The sequence below is a fragment of the Lepus europaeus genome, chromosome 1 (assembly GCF_033115175.1).
Source record: "Lepus europaeus isolate LE1 chromosome 1, mLepTim1.pri, whole genome shotgun sequence".
In the NCBI taxonomy this organism is placed as follows: Eukaryota; Metazoa; Chordata; class Mammalia; order Lagomorpha; family Leporidae; genus Lepus; species Lepus europaeus.
Genome location: NC_084827.1, coordinates 52,968,183 through 52,988,745, shown reverse-complemented (window position 1 = coordinate 52,988,745; position 20,563 = coordinate 52,968,183). Strand labels below are relative to the sequence as shown.

At 41.5% G+C, this 20,563-nt stretch overlaps 1 protein-coding gene across 3 annotated transcripts in view; it reads left to right on the top strand.

The window, feature by feature from the left end:
- DOCK4 (dedicator of cytokinesis 4) overlaps positions 1-20,563 on the top strand; it is a 530,859-nt gene that overhangs the window by 330,554 nt on the left and 179,742 nt on the right. For all 3 annotated transcript variants that reach the window (XM_062177670.1, XM_062177599.1, XM_062177537.1), the window contains exons 14-16: positions 8,400-8,524; positions 9,710-9,872; positions 16,695-16,801. In XM_062177670.1, coding sequence (XP_062033654.1) covers positions 8,400-8,524; positions 9,710-9,872; positions 16,695-16,801 — 395 coding nt within the window. The remainder of the gene's footprint in view (positions 1-8,399; positions 8,525-9,709; positions 9,873-16,694; positions 16,802-20,563) is intronic.

Sequence of the window (20,563 nt, the reverse complement as noted above, 5' to 3'; positions counted from 1 at the left end):
AGGGTGATTACTGACACCATAAACAAGAGTGTCAAATTGTTAAGTCAACAACAGGAGTCACTGTGCACTTACTCTCATGTAGGATCTCTGTCCTTAACGTGTTGTACATTGTGATTTAATGCTATAACTAGTACTCAAACAGTATTTTTCACTTTGTGTTTCTGTGTGAGTGCAAACTGTTGAAATCTTTACTTAATATATACTAAACTGATCTTCTGTATATAAAGAGAATTGAAAATGAATCTTGATATGAATGGAATGGGAGAGAGAGCGGGAAAGGGGAGGGTTGTGGGTGGGAGGGAAGTTATGGGGGGGAAATCCATTGTAATCCATAAGCTGTACTTTGGAAATTTATATTCATTAAATAAAAGTTAAAAAAAAAAGTTTTATAAAACCAAAAAAAAAAAAATGACCTCTTCCCTGTTGGATCAACCTTCTTCAGACTTTACCCATTGTTTTGAGTTTTTCTGCCTGGGAGTCAACATTTTTAAGTTCAATTAATTCTCTTGTCTTCCTCGTCCCTCCCAAGACCTTGCTCCATAATGTTTATGGTCTGCTTGATAGCATTTGTATCTGAGATCTGAAAAGTGGCCTCTAGAACTGAATATGACCAATGCAGAAATAGCAAAGGACTAACCCTTCCCTTGGTCAAGTCAAGGCTGATGATAAAGGCTGAATTGTACTAGCATATTTGACCACCATTCTCCTTTTGTTCGTTTATATTTTCTCATGGGTAAAGTGGGTTTACTGATAGAATCTTGGACACAGATTTTCATCTCCACACATTACATTCCTTGCTTGTAAAATGGAATTGATTGTGCCTTAGAAAATTGAGGCGAGGATTTAATGGGATGCTCTACTGCTAGCAGTTTGCAAAGTACCTAACACATAGCAAGACTCCATATGAGTCTGATTGTTGCTGTCACTTTCTACTAGGACTTCTACTGTCATCATCATTAGTCATGCATGTTCACAAAAACCCTATGTCTTTCACATGTTTTCTTTTGTTTTAAAACCCAATGACAGAACCTTTGTTTTCCAGATCCATAAATCCTCACAAACATCAAGGACAAGTTAAGTACAAGGGTTTACATGATGTGGTAATCACGCATCCTATGACTTCATCACAGGTTTGAGGAACTGAGTTTTTAGCTGTGGATGGAGACATCTTGCCCACTTAGATCACGTCATTCATTGACCCACTTAACTGCAGTTGCCGATGTCTTGGGGATTTGTTCCCACTGTGGTTGCCTTACCCTTATCTTGTCTACAAGGATGTTTAGCCTTCACATGCATAAAGGCTTCCCAGCCAGTGGGCCTGCTAAAGAAAGTGTCGTGCACGTGAGATTTATATAATAGCAAGTCTGAGAGGTGTGAGATGTTAAGAAACATTGTCAGGATGACAACTTTTCACCCTGCTACTGTGACTTCATTCCATACTCACTTGATGCTTTCTCTCTTAATTACCCAAGATGCTTTCTTAACACCATTTGAGCTTATTAATTTTCTCCAGAGCAGGCCTCAAGTGTATTGATTTTAATTAGCACTTGTTTCAACTTCATCCTTCTGCATATTTTGGCAAACTGTGGCACCTTGCAGTATTGGAACAGAGCAAGCTGCAAAATTCCTGGGGAGAGGCATATGTAGAATGTCATCCTGCAGAAATACTCTTCATGTCGTGTGTTCTCTTTCCAAAGAAATCTTGTTTTAGTCTAACAGATTTGCAGAAGATAAAGGGGGTTACAGGGATAGTGACGGTTACAGAATAGAGAATTAAAGCATATGTAATAAGCTGTTTTAAATTGTGAATGTGTTGTTTTCCAGAAGGTTTTTTTTTTTTTTTTTTTTTTGGTGTGTGTGTCATGGAAACAGCCTAACATAACAAGAGTCTTGTTGCTCCTCCCACCTTTCCCAGCCCTACTTCTCTGTAGCCCACTCCCATTTTAATAACACAGAAGGGAGGCCCAGAAGTTTCGATTGCCATGGAGACTAATGTCACACACAGTAGCAGCCGTAGAAAATTGCTAGGACGTAGGTCTTCTTGTTCTTTTTTAAAGTTTATAAACCTGTACAATTATAAAATTATTTTAATTAATTAATTTATTTATTTGAAGGACAGAGAGATGAGTGGTATCATTACATTTTTCTTTTTTTTTTTTTAAGATTTTTATTTATTTATTTGAGAGGTAGAGTTACAGTGAGAGGGAGAGACAGAGTGAAAGGTCTTCCTTCCATTGGTTCACTCCCCAAATGGCCGCAATGGCCAGAGCTGTGCCGATCTGAAGCCAGGAAACAGATTCTTCTTCCTGGTCTCTCATGCGGGTGCAGGTGCCCAAGCACTTGGGCCATCTTCTACTGCTATCCCAGGCCACAGCAGAAAGCTGGATTGGAAGAGGAGCAGCTGGGACTAGAACCTGCGCCCATGTGGGATGCTGGCACCCCAGGTGGAGGATTAACCTGCTGTGCCAGGGCACGGCCCCTCATTGCATTTTTCTTTGCATTTCCTTGATAATGAATTTCATGGCTTGTCACACAGCATTCATTTACTTCAATTTCTTCCTTTGTACAATTTTAATTCAAGACTCTTGCTCATTTTTTAAAGATAGATTGTTCATCTTTTTCTTTTATTCTTTCTTTTTTATTTATTGTTTATTTGAGAGGCAGGAACTTAAAATCTAGAGTGAACCCCAGTTTGAATCCAGGTGCTCCTATATGGGTTGTAGGTGTCCCAAACAGTTTCTTAATCCCCAGGCCAAATGCCTACTCCTCATCCTACTTGTTCCATGACCCTGTAGCCTATGGGCACATTAGAATTTCTTTTGTAAGGAAGAAATAAAAGAATTCAACTGGATTATAGTATAGAAAATTTTGTAGAAAATTTTGACTCCTCTGTACCCTACATCTTCTCTCTCTTTTATCCACAGCACTTAACTCCTTTCAATATGATAAATATTGTGTTTATTAAAGACCTGCCCTTTCTAGAATCTAGACTCTGTGGGGAAAGGATTTTTTGCTTTGTTCAAGGCTGAATCTTCCAGGCCTGGAATAATAGTATCTGGCACCTGGTAGATGCTCAAGAAATATTTGTTGAACGAGTACATAGGAAAGAATTTTGTGCCACTGGCAGTGTATCTCCTGCCTTTCCTCCTTTGGGCATAGCCCATAGACAGGAGAACAAATTTCCCTTGTCTTTTCTCGACTTTTCTGTGGCTGTGACTTTCCAACAGATGAGAGAGGAAACCACCCTCCCAAGAACTACTCTTCATTTTGCAAGTCGGTTAATTCCTTTGGGTTTGGACAAGCTAATTACTGAGAAATTCCTAAGGTAGAACACCAGGAGCAGAACTTCTCCTTAATCAGCATATGGTTTATTGTCTGTTTGTAAGCAGTTACTTATTGTCATCTACTCCAAGAAGCAAAGGAATTTTCTGTTATTAACCAACATTTGCTCTCAAGTACCTTGACTGAGTGTTGTTTGTTTTTGTTTTTGTCTGTCAGATATATCAGTGGGAAAATAATTGCCAAGAATGTCCTCCCAGGGAAATGTTTGTCTAGTGATTCAGACACTGATCAGGACATCTAAATTACATATGGTAGTACCCGGGTTGAGTCCTGGCTCCACTCCCCATTCCAGCGTCCTGCTACTGTGCATGCTAGGAGGCAGCACTGATGACTCAAGTAGTTAGTTGAGTCCTTGGCACCTACAGGGCAGACCTGGATTGAGTTCCTGGCTCCTGACTTCAGCCTAGCCCAGCCCCACCCATTGCAGGCATTTGGGGAGTGAATCAATGGATGAAAACTAACACACACACACTCCCCCACCCCCACCCCACTTGTCTCATAAAAAGAATTTCCTCCCAAACCTCATGTTGAGCTCACATGTGTACAGACCACTGGTATAACAGAGCCATTTTTCATTTGTTGAGGTTGGGTCTTCCAGAAGACAAAAGTTTTTTGTTTTTGTTTTTTTTTCAATTTTTTTTCTTTTTTCTTTTTTTTTTCTTTAGTAAATATAAATTTCCAAAGTACAGTTTATGGATTACAGTGGCTTTCCCCTGCCTTAATTTCCCTCCCACACACACCCCTCCCATCTCACGCTCCCTCTCCCATTCCATTCACATCAAGATTCATTTTCAATTATCTTTATATACAGAAGATTGATTTAGTATATATTAAGTAAAGATTTCATCAGTTTGCACCCACACAGAAACACAAGTGTAAAATACTGTTTCAGTACTAGTTGTAGCATTACTTCACATTGGACAACACAATAAGGACACAGATCCCACATGAGAAGTAAGTACACAGTGACTCCTGTTTTTGACTTAACAATTTGACATTCTTGTTTATGATGTCAGTAATCTCCCTAGGCTCTAGTCATGAGTTGCCAAGGCTATGGAAGCCTTTGGAGTTCACCGACTTCTATCTTATTCCGACAGGGTCATAGTCAAAGTGGAAGTTCTCTCCTCCCTTCAGAGAAAGGTACCTCCTTCTTTGATGGCCCCTTTCCTTCCCCTGGGATCTCACTTGCAGAGATCTTTCATTTAGGTTTTTTTTTTTTTTTTTTTTTTCCCCAGAGTGTCTTGGCTTTCCATGCCTGAAATACTCTCATGGGCTCTTCAGCCAGATCCAAATGCCTTAAGGGCTGATTCTGAGGCCAGAGTGCTGTTTAGGACATCCGCCATTCTATGAGTCTGCTGTGTATCCCGCTTCCCATGTTGGACCATTCTCTCCCTTTTTGATTCTATCAGTATTAGCAGACATTAGTCTTGTTTGTGTGATCCTTTTGACTCTTAGATCTATCAGTGTGATCAATTGTGACCTGAAATTGATCACTTGGACTAGTGAGATGGCATTGGTACATGCCACCTTGATGGGATTGTATTGGAATCCCCTGGCACGTTTCTAACTCCACCATTTGGGGCAAGTCCGATTGAGCATGTCCCAAATTGTACATCTCTTCCTTCTCTTATTCCCACTCTTGTATTTAACAGGGATCACTTTTCAGTTAAGTTTCAACACCTAAGAATAATTGTGTGTTAATTACAGAGTTCAACCAATAGTACTAGAACAAAAAAAAATACTAAAATGGATAAAGTATTAAATTGTACATCAACAGTCAGGACAAGAGCTGATCAAGTCATTGTTTCTCATAGTGTCCATTTCACTGTAACAGGTCTCCCCTTTGGTGCTCAGTTAGTTGTCACTGATCAGGGAGAACATATGATATTTGTCCCTTTGGGACTGGCTTAATTCACTCAGCATATTGTTTTCCAGATTCTTCCATCTTGTTGCAAATGACCTGATTTCATTTTTTTTGACTGCCATATAGTATTCTACAGAGTACATGTCCCATAATTTTTTATCCAGTCTACTGTTGATGGGCATTTGGGTTGGTTCCAGGTCTTAGCTATTGTGAATTGAGCTGCAATAAACATTAATGTGCAGACAGCTTTTTTGTTTGCCAATTTAATTTCCTTTGGGTAAATTCCAAGGCAGAAGACAAAGTTTGAGTCTACTCTGTGTTCTATAATGGAATTAGAGTAAATAACATCCAAGTTAGAGTAAATAACATGAAAGGTGCACATGTGTGTGTGTGTATGAGAGAGAAAGAGTATATGTGTGTGTTTGCTTGTTTATGTACTAAAAACTAGTATACAGTCAGCCCTCCATATCCTCAGGTTGTACATGCACAGATTCAATCAACTACAGATCAAAAATATTAGTGGAAGGGGGTGGGATTGCCTCTTTCCTGACCACATACAGATTTTTCTTCACAGCATTATCCCCTAAATAATACACAATAATTTACATAGCATTTAAGTTGTATCAGTTATTGTTAGTCATTTAGAGGTGATTCAAAGTATACAAGAATTATGCTCTTGTAGGTTGTACCATTTTATATATATAAGGCACTGGAGCATCCATGGATTTTGGTATGCACAGATGGTCCTGGAATCAGTCACCCACAGATTCCAAGAGATGGCTATATAGTAATAAAATGAGATAGGTTATAAAATATCTGGCAATCTTGTAAAATTTGCTGGGCCATTCTCTAAAAATTAAAAAAATGAAATCAAAATAGTTAAAATGAAAACCTTTCAAAGGATATAAATACAGTTATTAAGATGCTGAAATATGTTGCTTTTCTCCTGGGTTTTTCAGGTTCATTGCCTTCCTAACTTGGATTGTGTGACCCATATGAGAGCACTAGAAATCCCTAAGGCAGCAACCTTAGTATCAGTTGTTTCCACTAATGGATGCTTCCTGTACTCTTTGTAGAAGGTGGCTAAGGGCCAGTGCTGTGGGTTAAGCTGGCGCGTGCAGTGCTGGCATCCCATATTGGCGCCAGTTCAAGTCCCAGCTGCTCCTCTTCCAATCCAGCTCTCTGCTAAGGCCTGGGAAAGCAGTCGAAGATGGCCCAAATGCTTGGGCCCCTGCACCCACATAGGAGACCCGGAAGAAGCTCCTGGCTTCCGATCGGCACAGTTCCGGCCGTTGCAGCCAATTGGGGAGTGAACCAGCGGATGGAAGACCTCTCTTTCTCTGCCTCTTCTTCTCTCTATGTAACTCTGACCTTCAAATAAATAAATAAATCTTTAAAAATAAAAAGAAGGTGCCTAAGATTTCCTACTTTTCAGAGCTTACTCTGCTCCTGTGTCAGGGCCAATCCATGTTCTTGTCAGGCCATATTTAAATGAATACATCATCAAAGGTTGATTTGTATAGAGGAAGATGCTAGGCACACTGGTCTTGGTTCCCCTTCTTTCTCCCACCTCCCCTAACCCCGGACATAGTGCTAAAGAGCTGGTTCCCTTCTTGTATGCATTTTGCTCAGTAATTTCTATAAATCTCCCAATTATGGACATATTTACATGCTTATTTTTCCTTCTAGTGATCTACTTTGTTATGGGGAGGATATTTTTATTAGAAAACACAGAGTAGTACTTCTGATTTTTCAGATGTTACAAAGGGATGTTATCTAGAAGCAATTTCAACCTTGTAACCTCAGCATTTACCTTCAACAGCTTTCAAGTAGCATTTCATTGACTTCTCAATTCCCTCTCCATTTACCACTTAATTCTTATAGGAGAGGTAAAAGCATGCTGTAGCGCATTTGCCTAATTTTGCTAGTTGCTATCAAATTTCTTTCCTTTTCTTGCCCTAAGAAAGGGATAAGATGGAAAAGTGTTGGTTTATGATAAATCACCAACAGAAAAAAGTAAATGGTTTATGTGGCATAGAATATGTCAGTTTGAACCTATGGCCTTTCCCATCTGCTTTCTAAAACTTGATGGTATGAAATACGAAGTAGCATTTGTCTGTATGGCTGAATCATTCAACATCTGTGTTCATAAAGTACTAATCTGGATTCTTCCAGCAGTGAGATCATTTTGTCCATGAATTTTGGGAAGGATTTAAATTGTAATTGTACCCTTTACAGTCCTATCATTTTATTCCAGCTAGGTATTTCTTCTACTACAAAGCTCTTTGACTATTAAGTATTAAGACTTGTGTTTTATTACCCTTGTCATCCTGTCACTTTGGGGTCACACCTCATAAATGAAAGGAGGGAAATACTGAAGAATGGTGAGACTTGACAGCACCTTCCTGCTGGATCCCAGGGCTCGCCTCAGAGATGCACAGTTGTGCAGGGTTGCTAATTCAGATTAGCAGAGTCTTGCTTTATTCTCGTGGATAGGCAGTTAGGGTAGGTCCCCTTTGCTAAACAGATAAATATGATATATTTGTACTTTTATATGTAAAATAATATTTAATAAAGAGATCAACACATACAAAGCAAAAAAGACCATAGTTCAGCAGGAATATAGGCAAGGGCTATAAACAGTATTCAAATGAAAAGATGCCTATTTCACTTGTATGCCATAAATTTTAAAATAGTCACAAATTATTAGAACCATAGTAGTAAATCACTATTAATTATAACAATATAGGCCAGCGCCGTGGCGCAACAAGCTAATCCTCCGCCTTGTGGCACCAGCTCACCAGGTTCTAGTCCCGGTCGGGGTGCCGGATACTGTCCCGGTTGCCCCTCTTCCAGGCCAGCTCTCTGCTGTGGCCCGGGAGTACAGTGGAGGATGGCCCAAGTCCTTGGGCCCTGCACCCGTATCGGAGACCAGGAGAAGCACCTGGCTCCTGCCTTCGGATCAGCGCGGTGCGCTGGCCGCAGCACGCTGGCCGCGGTGGCCACTGGAGGGTGAACCAATGGCAAAGGAAGACCTTTCTCTCTGTTTCTCTCTCTCTCACTGTCCACTCTGCCTGTCAAAAATTAAAAAAAAAATTATAACAATATATTTTTAGAGCCAGGATGGTTTTCTTGAGAGACGACTATATTTCTTATTATATGTAACATGGTTTTAATTTTCCTTTTCTAATAGGTGAAATGAGGAACGACTTGTATATCACCATAGAGAGGGGAGAATTTGAGAAAGGAGGGAAGAGTGTGGCCAGAAATGTGGAAGTTACCATGTTCATTATAGACAGTAGTGGCCAGAATTTAAAGGTATGTTAATAATGGGTTCTTTTTTGGTAAAACAATTGTATTTGCTTCATCTTTAATGCGCTCAATTTCTGTCTCACAGTGTTTTCTGTTTTATGTTTCTTCTCCAACTCTAGTTTTTTTTTAAAAAAAAATTCATTAAAATGCCTCTCAGAAAATTAAGTAGGAAGATAACAAATCTTTTGCGTTTTGTTTAATTACTTGTGTCAACAATTACCTTATAGCAGCTATTTTTTAAATGCAGTAATTTGCTGTGCCATTTCATTTTTTCCCTTTCATCTACCATAGTTTTATAGATGTACACTTTATCTCTGGCAAGCTTTTTAAACTATCATATTTTACCATATGTATTTTTTGGAGATGAACCCTCTTTTAAAATATATATAAATCATATTCCATTTATTTTCTGTTTTATTATTTATTTATCTTTATTTAAAAGATAGAGAGATCTTCCATATACTGGTTCATTCCCACAAATACTTGTAACAGCCATGAGTGGGCCAAGCTGAAGCCAGGATCCCAGAACTCCATGTGGGTCTCCCACATGAGTGACAGGGGCCCACGTTCTTGAGCTATCACCTGCTGCCTCCTATGGTGCACATTAGCAGGAAGCTGGAATAGGAAACAGAGCTGGGATTCAAGTTTGCATCTCTGATACAGGATGGGGGCCACCCAAATAGCATCATAACCTCTGCACCAAACTCCTTCCCTGCTATTTATGTTCATTTTGACCAAAATGAGCCTAAAGATAGGCTAACTATTAGTAATTCACATGATGATATCAGATTCCTTCATGGAAGAAGTTCTTACGAGTCCCTTCTTGAGGTGCAGTTGCCCTTTCCAACACGAGAGTTGGTCCAGAGCCTAGTGTATCACTCATTGAGGCATGGAACAGGCTTTTGACTGTAGCACGTTGGGCACTTTGTCTCACAATTAACTCAGTGGGGCACAGGTTGTCCCTCTCCCACGTGTCTCCAGAGTCCATGCCTTCTACAGTAAGCCCTGGGAGACCAGCATCAGAATGAAACACAGAACCTGATGGAAGCAAGAGGAGAGCAGCAGAAGCCCAGGGAGATAGTTTCATAGCAGGTGCTATGTGGGGAACAGTCACAGCTGAATGGTTGTTCTGCTGCTTTCAAATGCAGCTTTGAATAAAGCTGTCTTTAACCTGCCTGTTTCCTTTGCTAGGATTTTATCTCCTTTGGCTCTGGAGAGCCTCCAGCCAGCGAGTACCACTCATTTGTGCTTTATCATAACAACAGTCCCAGGTGGGCTGAACTGCTGAAACTTCCCATTCCTGTGGATAAATTCAGGGGCGCACACATCCGCTTTGAGTTTCGGCATTGTTCTAGTAAGTATTGGTGGGTTGGCCACGTGGCTTGGTTGTATTCTGTAGTATTGGCATAGTCTGCTCACTGAGCAGTGCTGATGATGTAGGCTGATTTGTAGAGTGCTTAAAACAAGTGAACCTGCAGGAGGGCCAAAAAGAAGCGAGTGGGGATCCCGAAAGGTAAGTGTGCTCTCTTCATGAAAGGCAATAACCTCTATGAAACAAGGAGGAAGGAAGAGAAACAAATACATATGGGAAACCTGCAGTCTCCTAAAATTGATTACTTTGATAAAAAGTAGCATTGGCTGATTCCCAGATGTCAATAATCCCTTTGCTCTCAATTTTCGGTTACCAACTTGATGTCAGTGGATGTATAATTGAGGAAGGATGCCCACTGTCAGCGCCTGTGAGCCAGTCTAATCCGGCTCTAGCACATCCCCAATTTTAATTAATATTTATTTTTATTTTGAAAAGGAGAGAGAGACAGGCGAACAGGGATCTCCAATCTGCTGACTTACTCCTTAAAGTGACCACAATAACCAGGGTTGGGCCAGAATGAACCAGGAAGCTGGGAACTCAATCCAGGTTGTCACGTGCATGGCAGGAGCCCAACTACTTGAGCTATCACCTGCTGCCTTCCAGGGTATGCATTAGCAGGCAGCTGGAATTGGAAGCCGAGCTGGAACTCCAACCCAGGAACTCCAACATGGGATGCATGTGTCCCAACTGGCATCTTAGCTGCTCTTATTTGGATGTGTTTTAAAGCCATGAGACTGGATGAGATTCCTAAGCAGAAAATTTACTAAACAATAAAGGAAAGGCCAAAGATTTGGGTATCTAGGGTTTCTCACCACATTTAGAGCTGGGAGAATGAGAAAGAGCTAGTAAGTGATATTAAGAAGGAATAGACAGTAGGTTAGAGTATCAAGGAAAAATTCTATTCAAGAGGTGAAATGTCAGGTAAATAATATGAGGACAGAAAAAATATTCTGTCTGACATCATGGAAGTCATTGAGCCCAATGTGTGGTTTTATGGTGATGAATGTGAGTTCAGGAGTAAGACCAAGAAAAGGAAGGGAAAGCAGTAAGCGTAGCCAAAGTTTTTGAGAAGTTTTGCTGTAACAAATACAAGAGCAGTGGTCATGGATAGGAAGGCTTTAAATAATTGAAATGTCAGTTCTTCTTAACTAGATCTATAAATTCAACATAGTCCCAGTAAAAATCTCAGCAAAATATTTTGTGGATGTTAAAATATCCTAGGACTGGTGCTGTGTTACAGTAGGTTAAGCTGCTGCCTCTGGTGCCAGCATCCCATATGGGCACCATCTCAAGTCCCAGCCACTCCACTTCTGATCCAGCTCCTTGCTAATGTTGCCTGGAAAAGCAGCAGAAGATAACCCAAGTGTTTGGGCCCCTGCCACCCAAATGGGAGACCCAAAAGAAGCTCCTGGTTCCTGGCTTTGGCCTGGCCCAGCCAGCCCAGGCCATTGGAGCAATTTGGGGAGTGAACTGGCATATGGAAAATCTCTCTCTCTCTCTCTCTCTCTCTGTGTGTGTGTGTGTGTATGTCTCTCCTTCTCTCTCTGTAACTCTGCCTTTCAAATGAATAAATAAATCTTTTTTTAAAAAAATTAAAGTTTATGTGGAAAAACAAAAGCATAATATTAAAGGAGAAGAACAAAGTTGGAGAACTGACTGACATTACCTGACTTCAAGACTTACTTGTAGCTACAGTGATCAAGGCAGTAGTTTATTGAAAAAGAATAGACAATATCAGTGGGACAAAATAGAGAGCCCAGATAAAGACTCACATAAAGTCAGATGATCTTTGACAAGAAAAAAAAAAAAGGCAAAACAATAGAGAGAGATAATCTTTTCAACAAATGATGCTAAAGCAAATGGACATTCACTTTCAAAAAATTAATATAGATATATCCTTACATCCAAATTCACTTAAAATGGATCAGAGACCCAAATGCACAACACAAAACTCTTAAACATCCAGAATGTAATATAAGACAAAATGTAGATGACCTTGGGTTAATGAGTTTATAGATACAATAGCAAAGACATGATCTATGAAAGAATTAATAACTATTTTCTTAAAATCAAAAATTTTCAAGTCTATGAGAAGGAAAAGACAAGCCACAGATTGGTAGAAAATATTGCAGAAGACATATTTGATAAAAGATTTTTATTCAAAATACACAGAGTTCCTAAAATTCAATAAGTTTCTCTGTTTCTCCCTCTCTGTCACTCAGCCTTTCAAATAAATATAATAAATCTTTGAAAAAATGTGTTAATTCACTAATAAGAAAGTGAACAACCCAGATGTTTGGCACAGTGGTTCAGATGCCATTTGGGACATCAGCATCCCATAGTGGAGTGCCTAGCTCAAGGTCTAGCTCCTCCACTTCCGGTACACCTGCATGCTGGAAGGCAGCAGGTGAAGATTCAAGTACTTGAGTCCCTGCCACCCATGTGGGAGATCTGGTTTGACTTCCTGGCTCTTGGCTTCAGCCTGACCCAGCCCCAACTGTTGAAGGTATGTTAGGAGTAAACCAGCAGATGGAAAATCTCTGTCTCTCTGCCTTTCAATTAAAGTAAAAAAATAAATTAAAAAAAATTTTTAAGATTGATTTATTTGAGAGGTGGAATTACAGAGAGAAGAGAGACAAAGAAAGAGAGAGAGATCTTCAATCTACAGGCTCACTCCCCAAATGGGTATAACAGCCAGGCTGGGCCAGGCTGAAACCAGGAGCCTGGAACTTCATCTGGTTTTCCCAAGTGGATGTAGGGGCCCAAGGACTTGAGCCATCCTATATTGCTTTTCCAGACACATAACAGGGAGCTGGATTGGAAGTAGAGCAGCTAGAACTTGAACCAGCAACCATATGGGATGATGGTGTTGCAGGCTGCAGCTTTAACCTACTAAACTATACACCAGCCCCCATATTAAAAAATTTTAATGATCTTAATATGGGGACAAACTGTTGAAATCTTTACCTAATATATACTAAACTGATCTTCTGTATATAAAGAGAGTTGAAAATGAATCTTGATGTGAATGGAAGGGGAGAGGGAGCAGGAAAGGGGAGGGTTGCGGGCGGGAGGGAAGTTATGGGAGGGGGGAAGCCATTGTAACCCATAAGCTGTACTTTGGAAATTTATATTCATTAAATAAAAGTTTAATAAATGAAAAATAAATTTTTTAATGATCTTAGTAGATACCTTACTAAAGAAGATATACCAAAACTGTTGTGTAGTGTAATGATTAGGACGTCATTTGGAACACCTGCATCCCATATTAGAACTCCTGGATTCAAGTCCTGTCCCTATTCCTGATAATGCACACCTTGGGAGACAACAGATGATGGCTAAAATACTTGGGTCACTACCATCCATGTGGGGGACCCAGATTAAGTTCCTTGGTTTCAGTCTGACCCAGCCATAGCTGTTGCAAGTATTGCAAGCTGATGCAAGGAGTGCATCTGCAGTTGGGGGATTTCACTCTCTCTATGTCTTTCAAATAAATAAATACATTTTTAAAAAGAAGATGTACATGTCAGAAAAACAGGAAAAGATGCTCTACATCACATATTACATATCATCAGCAAACTAATAATTAAAGGAACCATGAGGTACCACCCACACCTATTAGAATGTCCAAAGCCAAGAGAACTGACAACACCAGATGCTGGTGAGAATATAGAACAACAGAAATTCTCAGGCATTGCCAGGGAAAATACAAAATGGCAAAGCCAGTTTAGAAGGCAGTGTGGCGGTCTCTTGCCAAACTAAATACACACTTACACAGTGTAACAATCAGGCTCCTTGACATCACGTCCACACAAAAACTGGGGTGCATCTGTTGGACTATTATTCAGTACTAAAATGAAATGAACCCTCAAGACATAAAAAGGCTTGGAAAAGTCTTAAATTCATATTACAGAGTAAAAGAAACCTGTGTGGAAAGGCAACAGACTGTGTGAATCTAACTCTCTAGTGGTCTACAAAAGGCAAAATTAGGGAGAGTAGAAAATTCAGTGATTGCCAATGTTTGAGGAAGGGAGAGATGAGTAGGCAAGTAACAGGAGTTTAAGGGCAGTGAAACTACTCTGAATGACACTATTATGATGGATCCATTATACACTTGTCCAAAACCATAGATACACAACACCAGGAATGAATCCTGATGTACACTATGGACTCTGGTACTGATGTGTTAATGTAGGTTCAGCACTTAGAACAAATGTGCTACCCTGGTGGTTGACAGTGGAGGAAGCTGTATATTTGTGGAGGCAGGGAGCTCTCTGAACCTTCTTATCAATTTTGTGAACCTAAATCTGCTTAAAAAATAGACTATTGTAAAAGGAAGTCTGTGAATGGGGACATGGGATAGAAACCTTGGGTTATGCGACTTGTTTTAATATGAAGCTTTTAGGACATGGTTATTTGGTAGAGATGATTCAGCAGGGATGGAAAGGGTGTTGTAGGAGAAAGCAGGGACAGCTGTAGGAATAGGGTCCTGGAGGGTGGGAGTTATGGAATCCTAGCCTTCACTGGGATCTTGGAGACTTCAGAATAGTTCCAGGGAGGACAAGTGCAGGTGGGCTGTGATCTTACCTTGTGGAGGGAAAGTGAGTTGACTAAATGCAAGGTTTCCCTCACTAAGGACCTCTCTGTGGTTAGTGTGTATTTAATTCCAGTGAAATTAGTTTGGGAAAGCATCACCTGCAAGTTACAGTAGAAGTATAGAGGTGTGAGGGACTTAGAGAAGTGATTGGAATGATGAACAAAAAAAAAAAAATGGGGGTAAGACAGGAGGGGGAAAGGAGGGAAGAGTCTGTGAATTGGAGGACCCAGGAAGCTGGTTTATTGGAGTCACAGTACTAGAAAACGAATTGGAAAGTTAAAAGTAGAATCCGTAGACTTAGAAGTTTTTATTAGCAAAAGGGGGCCATACTGTGTGAAATGTGACCATCCATTCATTGTACTAGTCCTAAGGTAATGGCCATGTCTTTTAAAGTTTGTTTAGTGTTTATTTTTATTTTACAATGGAAGGGACATCTGAATAAACTATTGCTTGTTTTTATCTTTGCTAATTGTGTCCATTATGGAATTTTTATTCTTTTTTATCTTTCTGAATTGAATATCACAGACCACACCAAAAAAGATAGTCAACTAAATTTAGGGAATTATATCTAAATAAGTTTTCACATCTGAATCCTAAGTTCCAGATCATTCATGTGGAAACTCTTACCAGGGATATTTCCTGTGGTTTTGGCTTAACTTTGAAAAAAAAAATCAGTGTTCTCCTAGTTTCTCTCTGGGGTGGAGATTAATGGTTTTAAAAGAGAGTCCTTTGCTGTAATCGCATTTTGGAGGTTGTCCTCTTGCTTGGAGCTCATTCATGCCAGGCAAAAATCACTGTTCTCTGCGTGAGCCCCCACTTCTCTGTGGCTAAAGGACAGAAGCCATGATGAAGGGAGGATTTCTGATCTTCAAGACTGCATATCTAACTATAGCTTGTATCCTACTGTATCCCAAAGGTGAACTTTTTTCAAGTGTGAGACTCCTTTTCCATACTTGTGTGGCTAAGAATAACTATCCATCCCAGAATAGTCTAGCAACCCTGGAGAACCTCGCCTTGCACATCTGTGTATAAGGACAGTCAGGTTGAACAAAATTCTGTTAGTGCTTTCTCCATGCTTTGAGAAACGAAGCTTGGTGGGAAGGACCAGAACGGTATTTCAGAGAGCTTGAGCAAGTTGCCTGACACCCATGATCTCAGCTTCCTCATTTATAAATGCTTGCTATGACCCTTCTCAAGTCTAGTCTGTGTAATTTTTAATTCAGCATCTGAAAGCCTCATTTCTGCCTTCCAGAGTGCTATGACAGGAAGCCCTTATTAAACTATAGAGTGCACTCATGCAGCCTGCCTGGCTTACACTCTAAAGGCAGCATCCACAGGGCACAGTCTCTCCCATGTGCAGATATAGAAACAGAAATTCTGTCCGGGACCAAAGCAGAGCTGAAAGATTCCCTCTCTGTGAGTAGCAAACAATCTCATGCTTCTCATGCTTTCATTTAGCATGTATTTATTGAAACCTTACTATGTTCCTGGCACTCTTTGAGATGATAAGTTAAAGCCAACAAGAATCCCACCTTCAGTGGTACTTATGTTCAAGAGTAAGATGTGAGATAGGAGAAGAAAAAGGCAATCCGTCGATTTTTTTAAAAAACATAACTTTGGGGCCGGCGCCGTGGCTCACTAGATTAATCCTCCACCTGCGGCACCGGCACCCCGGGTTCTAGTCCTGGTTGGGGCACTGGATTCTGTCCCGGTTGCTCCTCTTCCAGGCCAGCTCTCTGCTGTGGCCCGGGAGTGCAGTGGAGGATGGCCCAAGTGCTTGGGCCCTGCACCCCATGGGAGACCAGGAGAAGCACCTGACTCCTGGCCTCGGATCGGCGCAGCGCGCCGGCCTTAGCAGCCATTTTGGGGGTGAACCAACAGAAGGAAGACCTTTCTCTCTGTCTCTCTCTCTAACTCTGCCTGTCCAAAAAAAAAAAAAAAAAAACAAAAACACTTTGGATACTGAGTCCCATGGAGAGAATTAGACAAGCCTTGTAACTGGAAGATCAGGGAGCAGGGATCCAGGGTTTAAGGTGACTTCCTTACATCCATGTCCTCTCACTGAAACTACTCTCAGTTGTGCAGAGGGACCTGTGGTGGGAGTTGCAGTTCTTCACGCCCATGCTTGTTGGCAGTCTGTATTTCTGACAATAGGGGTCTAAGCATGAACTTCAGGAAGCAAGTGATTTCTTTCTTTCTTTCCACAGCCAAGGAGAAAGGAGAAAAGAAGTTGTTTGGTTTCTCTTTTGTCCCCCTGATGCAGGAAGATGGCAGGACTCTTCCAGACGGCACCCATGAGCTCATTGTGCACAAGGTACCGTCAGTCTAATGTTGGTGACGGGCTGTGAAAACCAGGGTGTGGTATCAACCCATTTTATTGTTATCACTTTGGGAGACAGAAAAACAAAAAGAATGCTCTTTTGTAAGATTGCTGGGGGAAAATGTCTTTTCGAAAAGTATCATTTCTGTATTCTGTGACATTTCTAAAAGATTGCAAAGATGGCTTATTTTTTCACCTCAGTTTAGAGATAGGTATTTGGATGAGTCTGTATGTCTGTCTTCAAGTCCTTTCCACTACTGTGATAGGATTAAATAGACCTTACAAATAACTTCTTAAATGCTGCCAATACATGCATTCTTACCTAACTCTGTATGTCCTCAGATTTCAGGTTAGCAAGATCAGTGTTTGTTTGCTTGTTTGTTTGTCTGCCACTCTAGCTAAGAAAGCAGGGAACCATCTATATTTTTGTCATGATAACTTCAGAGGTTAGTCTTTTAAATCAAGAATTGCCATAAAAATATTTGGGACAAAGTGTGCTTTGGTAGGTAACAAAAAGAAAATTGACAAAGCAAGAACCCCACAGGAATTGTCTGAGAATACTACTAATAATGTAGTATAAAATAGAAATGTGTTTTCAAAGTACACAAGCATTTTCTCCTAAGTATTTCTCCCAGGGGATTCTCTGTTTCCGTAACCATGCCGGGTTCCAGGCCCTTCTCCGCTATCACCTGTCTAACTGGGCCTACTGACCCGTGGTTTGTCCTGCTCTGGTCCAGGCTCCATTAGCGTGAATCATCCAAGGGGCGGATCCTGCCGGTCACTTCCCCATGTAAGAGCCTCGCTGAGAAACAAATCCCAGGCTCCTAGAAGTGCCCAGCTGCCACCTCCCCTGCGTTTCTATCTCACCACCTGCTGCAGCCACACCCAGCTCTTCTCCTGTCCACTCCTGCAGCTTCTCTGCTCGACGCTGCCCTTAGGACGCTCCCCTGCCCTTCCTCTGTCTCTTGTCCATCCGCTGAGGCTCACCTTGGCCATAGCCCCCTTCAGGACTGCCACTCTGGTCCATTCTCCCCATATTTCCAGCTAGCCAAGTGCCCTTCTTCGAACTCCCTGAGTATCTGCAAACTTCTCTTACCAATGCACTCATCACACTGTCCTAAAATTATCAGCTGATCCCTTCACTTAACCTACTAGACACATGAACCCCTGGAGAGCAACAGCTGTGTCCGAGGGGTTCTGGGCCACGGTTGCTGTGCTGTGAAGATTTGTTGAATGAATCCAGGTGATCACAAACACAAACTGTCTTTACTTTTGGAAAATTATTAATAAAATGAGTGGTGACGTACCACACAGCTAATTTCTGTGTGTGTGTGCGTGTGCGTGTGCGTGTGTGTGTGTGTCTTCAGTCATCCATTTTCTAGTTGCTTGTTAGTATGTTTTCTGATCACAAACTACAGGCTCTGCGGTAGGTCCTGGGGATACAATGGAGAACAAAATAGTCATATCCCTTTATTTCTGGCACTTACGTTCTCACTACTTCATGAAGTGGTCTTAAAGACTTCCTATTTGAAAATGCAGAGAAAACTATTTTAAAGCAGAGTAACCAGCATAGCAACAGAAACCTAAGGTACTAGTCCCCTGCCATGACCTATTTTTGTCCCTGTGAGGTCTAAGGCTCACCTGGAAGAGATATGTGCCAGGTAATATCTTCAGGTACAGATTTTCAAAAGACATAAATGGTATTTCCTGTAGATAGCTGTGTAACATTAAACCTTGGCTCAGAAAAGGCAGGGCTGAGATCATTAAAACTGGGCTTCTGACTTCCTAATAATGTAGAGGAGTGAACCATAGTGTATAGCAGCCTCGCGTAGGATTATCTTACAGTGCGTCAGAGGGTGCTTCTTCGGCAAGTGCTGGGTTTCCAGTGAAATCCTGGCCAACTGTAAACGAGTGTGAACAACACCAAGGTTCCGCCTGCTTCCTGGACCCATAAGCCCAAGTGCCGGAGCACGGCAGCCGTGCTTGCTGCTCCGGGGAGCGTTTAGGAGTCCAGCTGACGCTGAGTCTCACGCAGAAGCCGTCAAGCTGCCTACTGTCAGGGCCAAACCATTTCTCAAAAACAGAACTTGGAATCAACATAGGTCCTTGCACAGAATTCTCATCCATTTGCACTTGAAGCACTTAAAGGACAGGTGTTCCCAGTGATTGTCCTCAACCACAGGAAGGATCAGGGTGGTGCATGTAGGTAGCCTGTTGGGGGCAGAACTACCTTGTGGATAGCATTATCTCCCCAGGAAAACCCCAAGAGTCTAAGCTTTCTTATGAACCAAGATTTTTTAATTTAATTTTTTAAAAAGATTTTATTCATTTATTGAAAGTCAGAGTTAAGCAGACAGAAAGAAAAGTCTTCCATCAACTGGTTCACTCCGCAAATGGCTGCATCGGCTGGAGCCGAGCTGATCTGAAGCCAGAAGCTTCTTCCAGGTCTCCCATGTGGGTGCAGGGACCCTAGGACTTGGGCCATCTTACACTGCTTTCACAGGCCACAGCAGAGAGCTGGATAGGAAGTGTAGCAGCCAGGACTCGAACCGGTGCCCATATGGGATGCTGGCACTATAGGCAGCAGCCTTACCTGCTACCCTACAGCACCAGCCCCACGAACTAGGATTTTTTTTTAGTAATGGTTACTTAAAGAGCTGCAAAGCCCTTGCCAAGTATAGCAACTTTTATCTTGGGTCTGGTCGATGCTGTGGTCGTCTTGCTTGTGCTGAGCCAATAAGTTCAGTTTCAGCTTAAGGCTACTTGCAGTTTGTGATTATAAAACCCATATTACCAGCATAATTCTTAGCCTTCCTCTGCCATGGCAAGAAGGCACACAGCCTGCTGGTAATTGCAACCTTGAATTTATTATTTTAGAAGAAAGAAAGAAGGATAGAGGTGGGGGGAGGCAAGAGAGGGGGGTTTCACATCACTGGATTAACAAAATCTCATTCACCATAGTGGTGTTGAGATGACTGTGATGGGGATTGGGAAGCTTGCAGGTAGCACTGGCTACCCTGCCTTCCTGCTTCCAGCTTCCCTTAACTGGTCGCATGTTTAGAGTGGTTTCTAGTGGACATGAATTCAGAAATCTACAGAAGTCAGAGTACTTCCGCTCCAGAGGCATACCAGAGGTAACTTGGTGAGTCATCAGCCAAGGTGTTATCCTGCCACGGCCCCTTCCCCACTTTCAGAACACCAGTGATACCTCCAAGTGGTTGACAGCAAAGTCTGAAGCTACCCCTTCAGACTCGCCGGTTTGCCAGTTTCGGTATTTAATCATATTAAATTCTGTCAGGATTTTTGTGTTCCTTTAACTCTGCAGGGATATTTTTGGCCACCTGTGTACCAGAAAGCAAGTAACGAAGTGATGCATGCAAGCAAATTCATTTTCCAAAAAGGCAAAGTCTTTGATGGAGAGTAACGAGGGAATCCAAAAAGTCAAAAAATAGAGAAGGCTAGGAAGACAGCAGCTGTGCATTCAAGCCCCTCTTCTGACTCACTCAGAGTATATTGTAAAATATCCTCAGGGCAGTTAAAAAATAAAACGATACAATCTGCTTGTGAGAAACGGGGATGTTGTAAATTCATTAGGGTCCAACAGCACCATGGCCAACATGGCCCAACACAACCAAGCTGCGGCTCTGCATGGTAGAAATCTGATTCCTGTCCTGGGGTTTATTGGCTTCCTGTTCCAGTGTTTGCATCTGAGCAGGGAAAGGGCCAGTGAGGATTCAGCCAGAAAGAGTGTGCTGT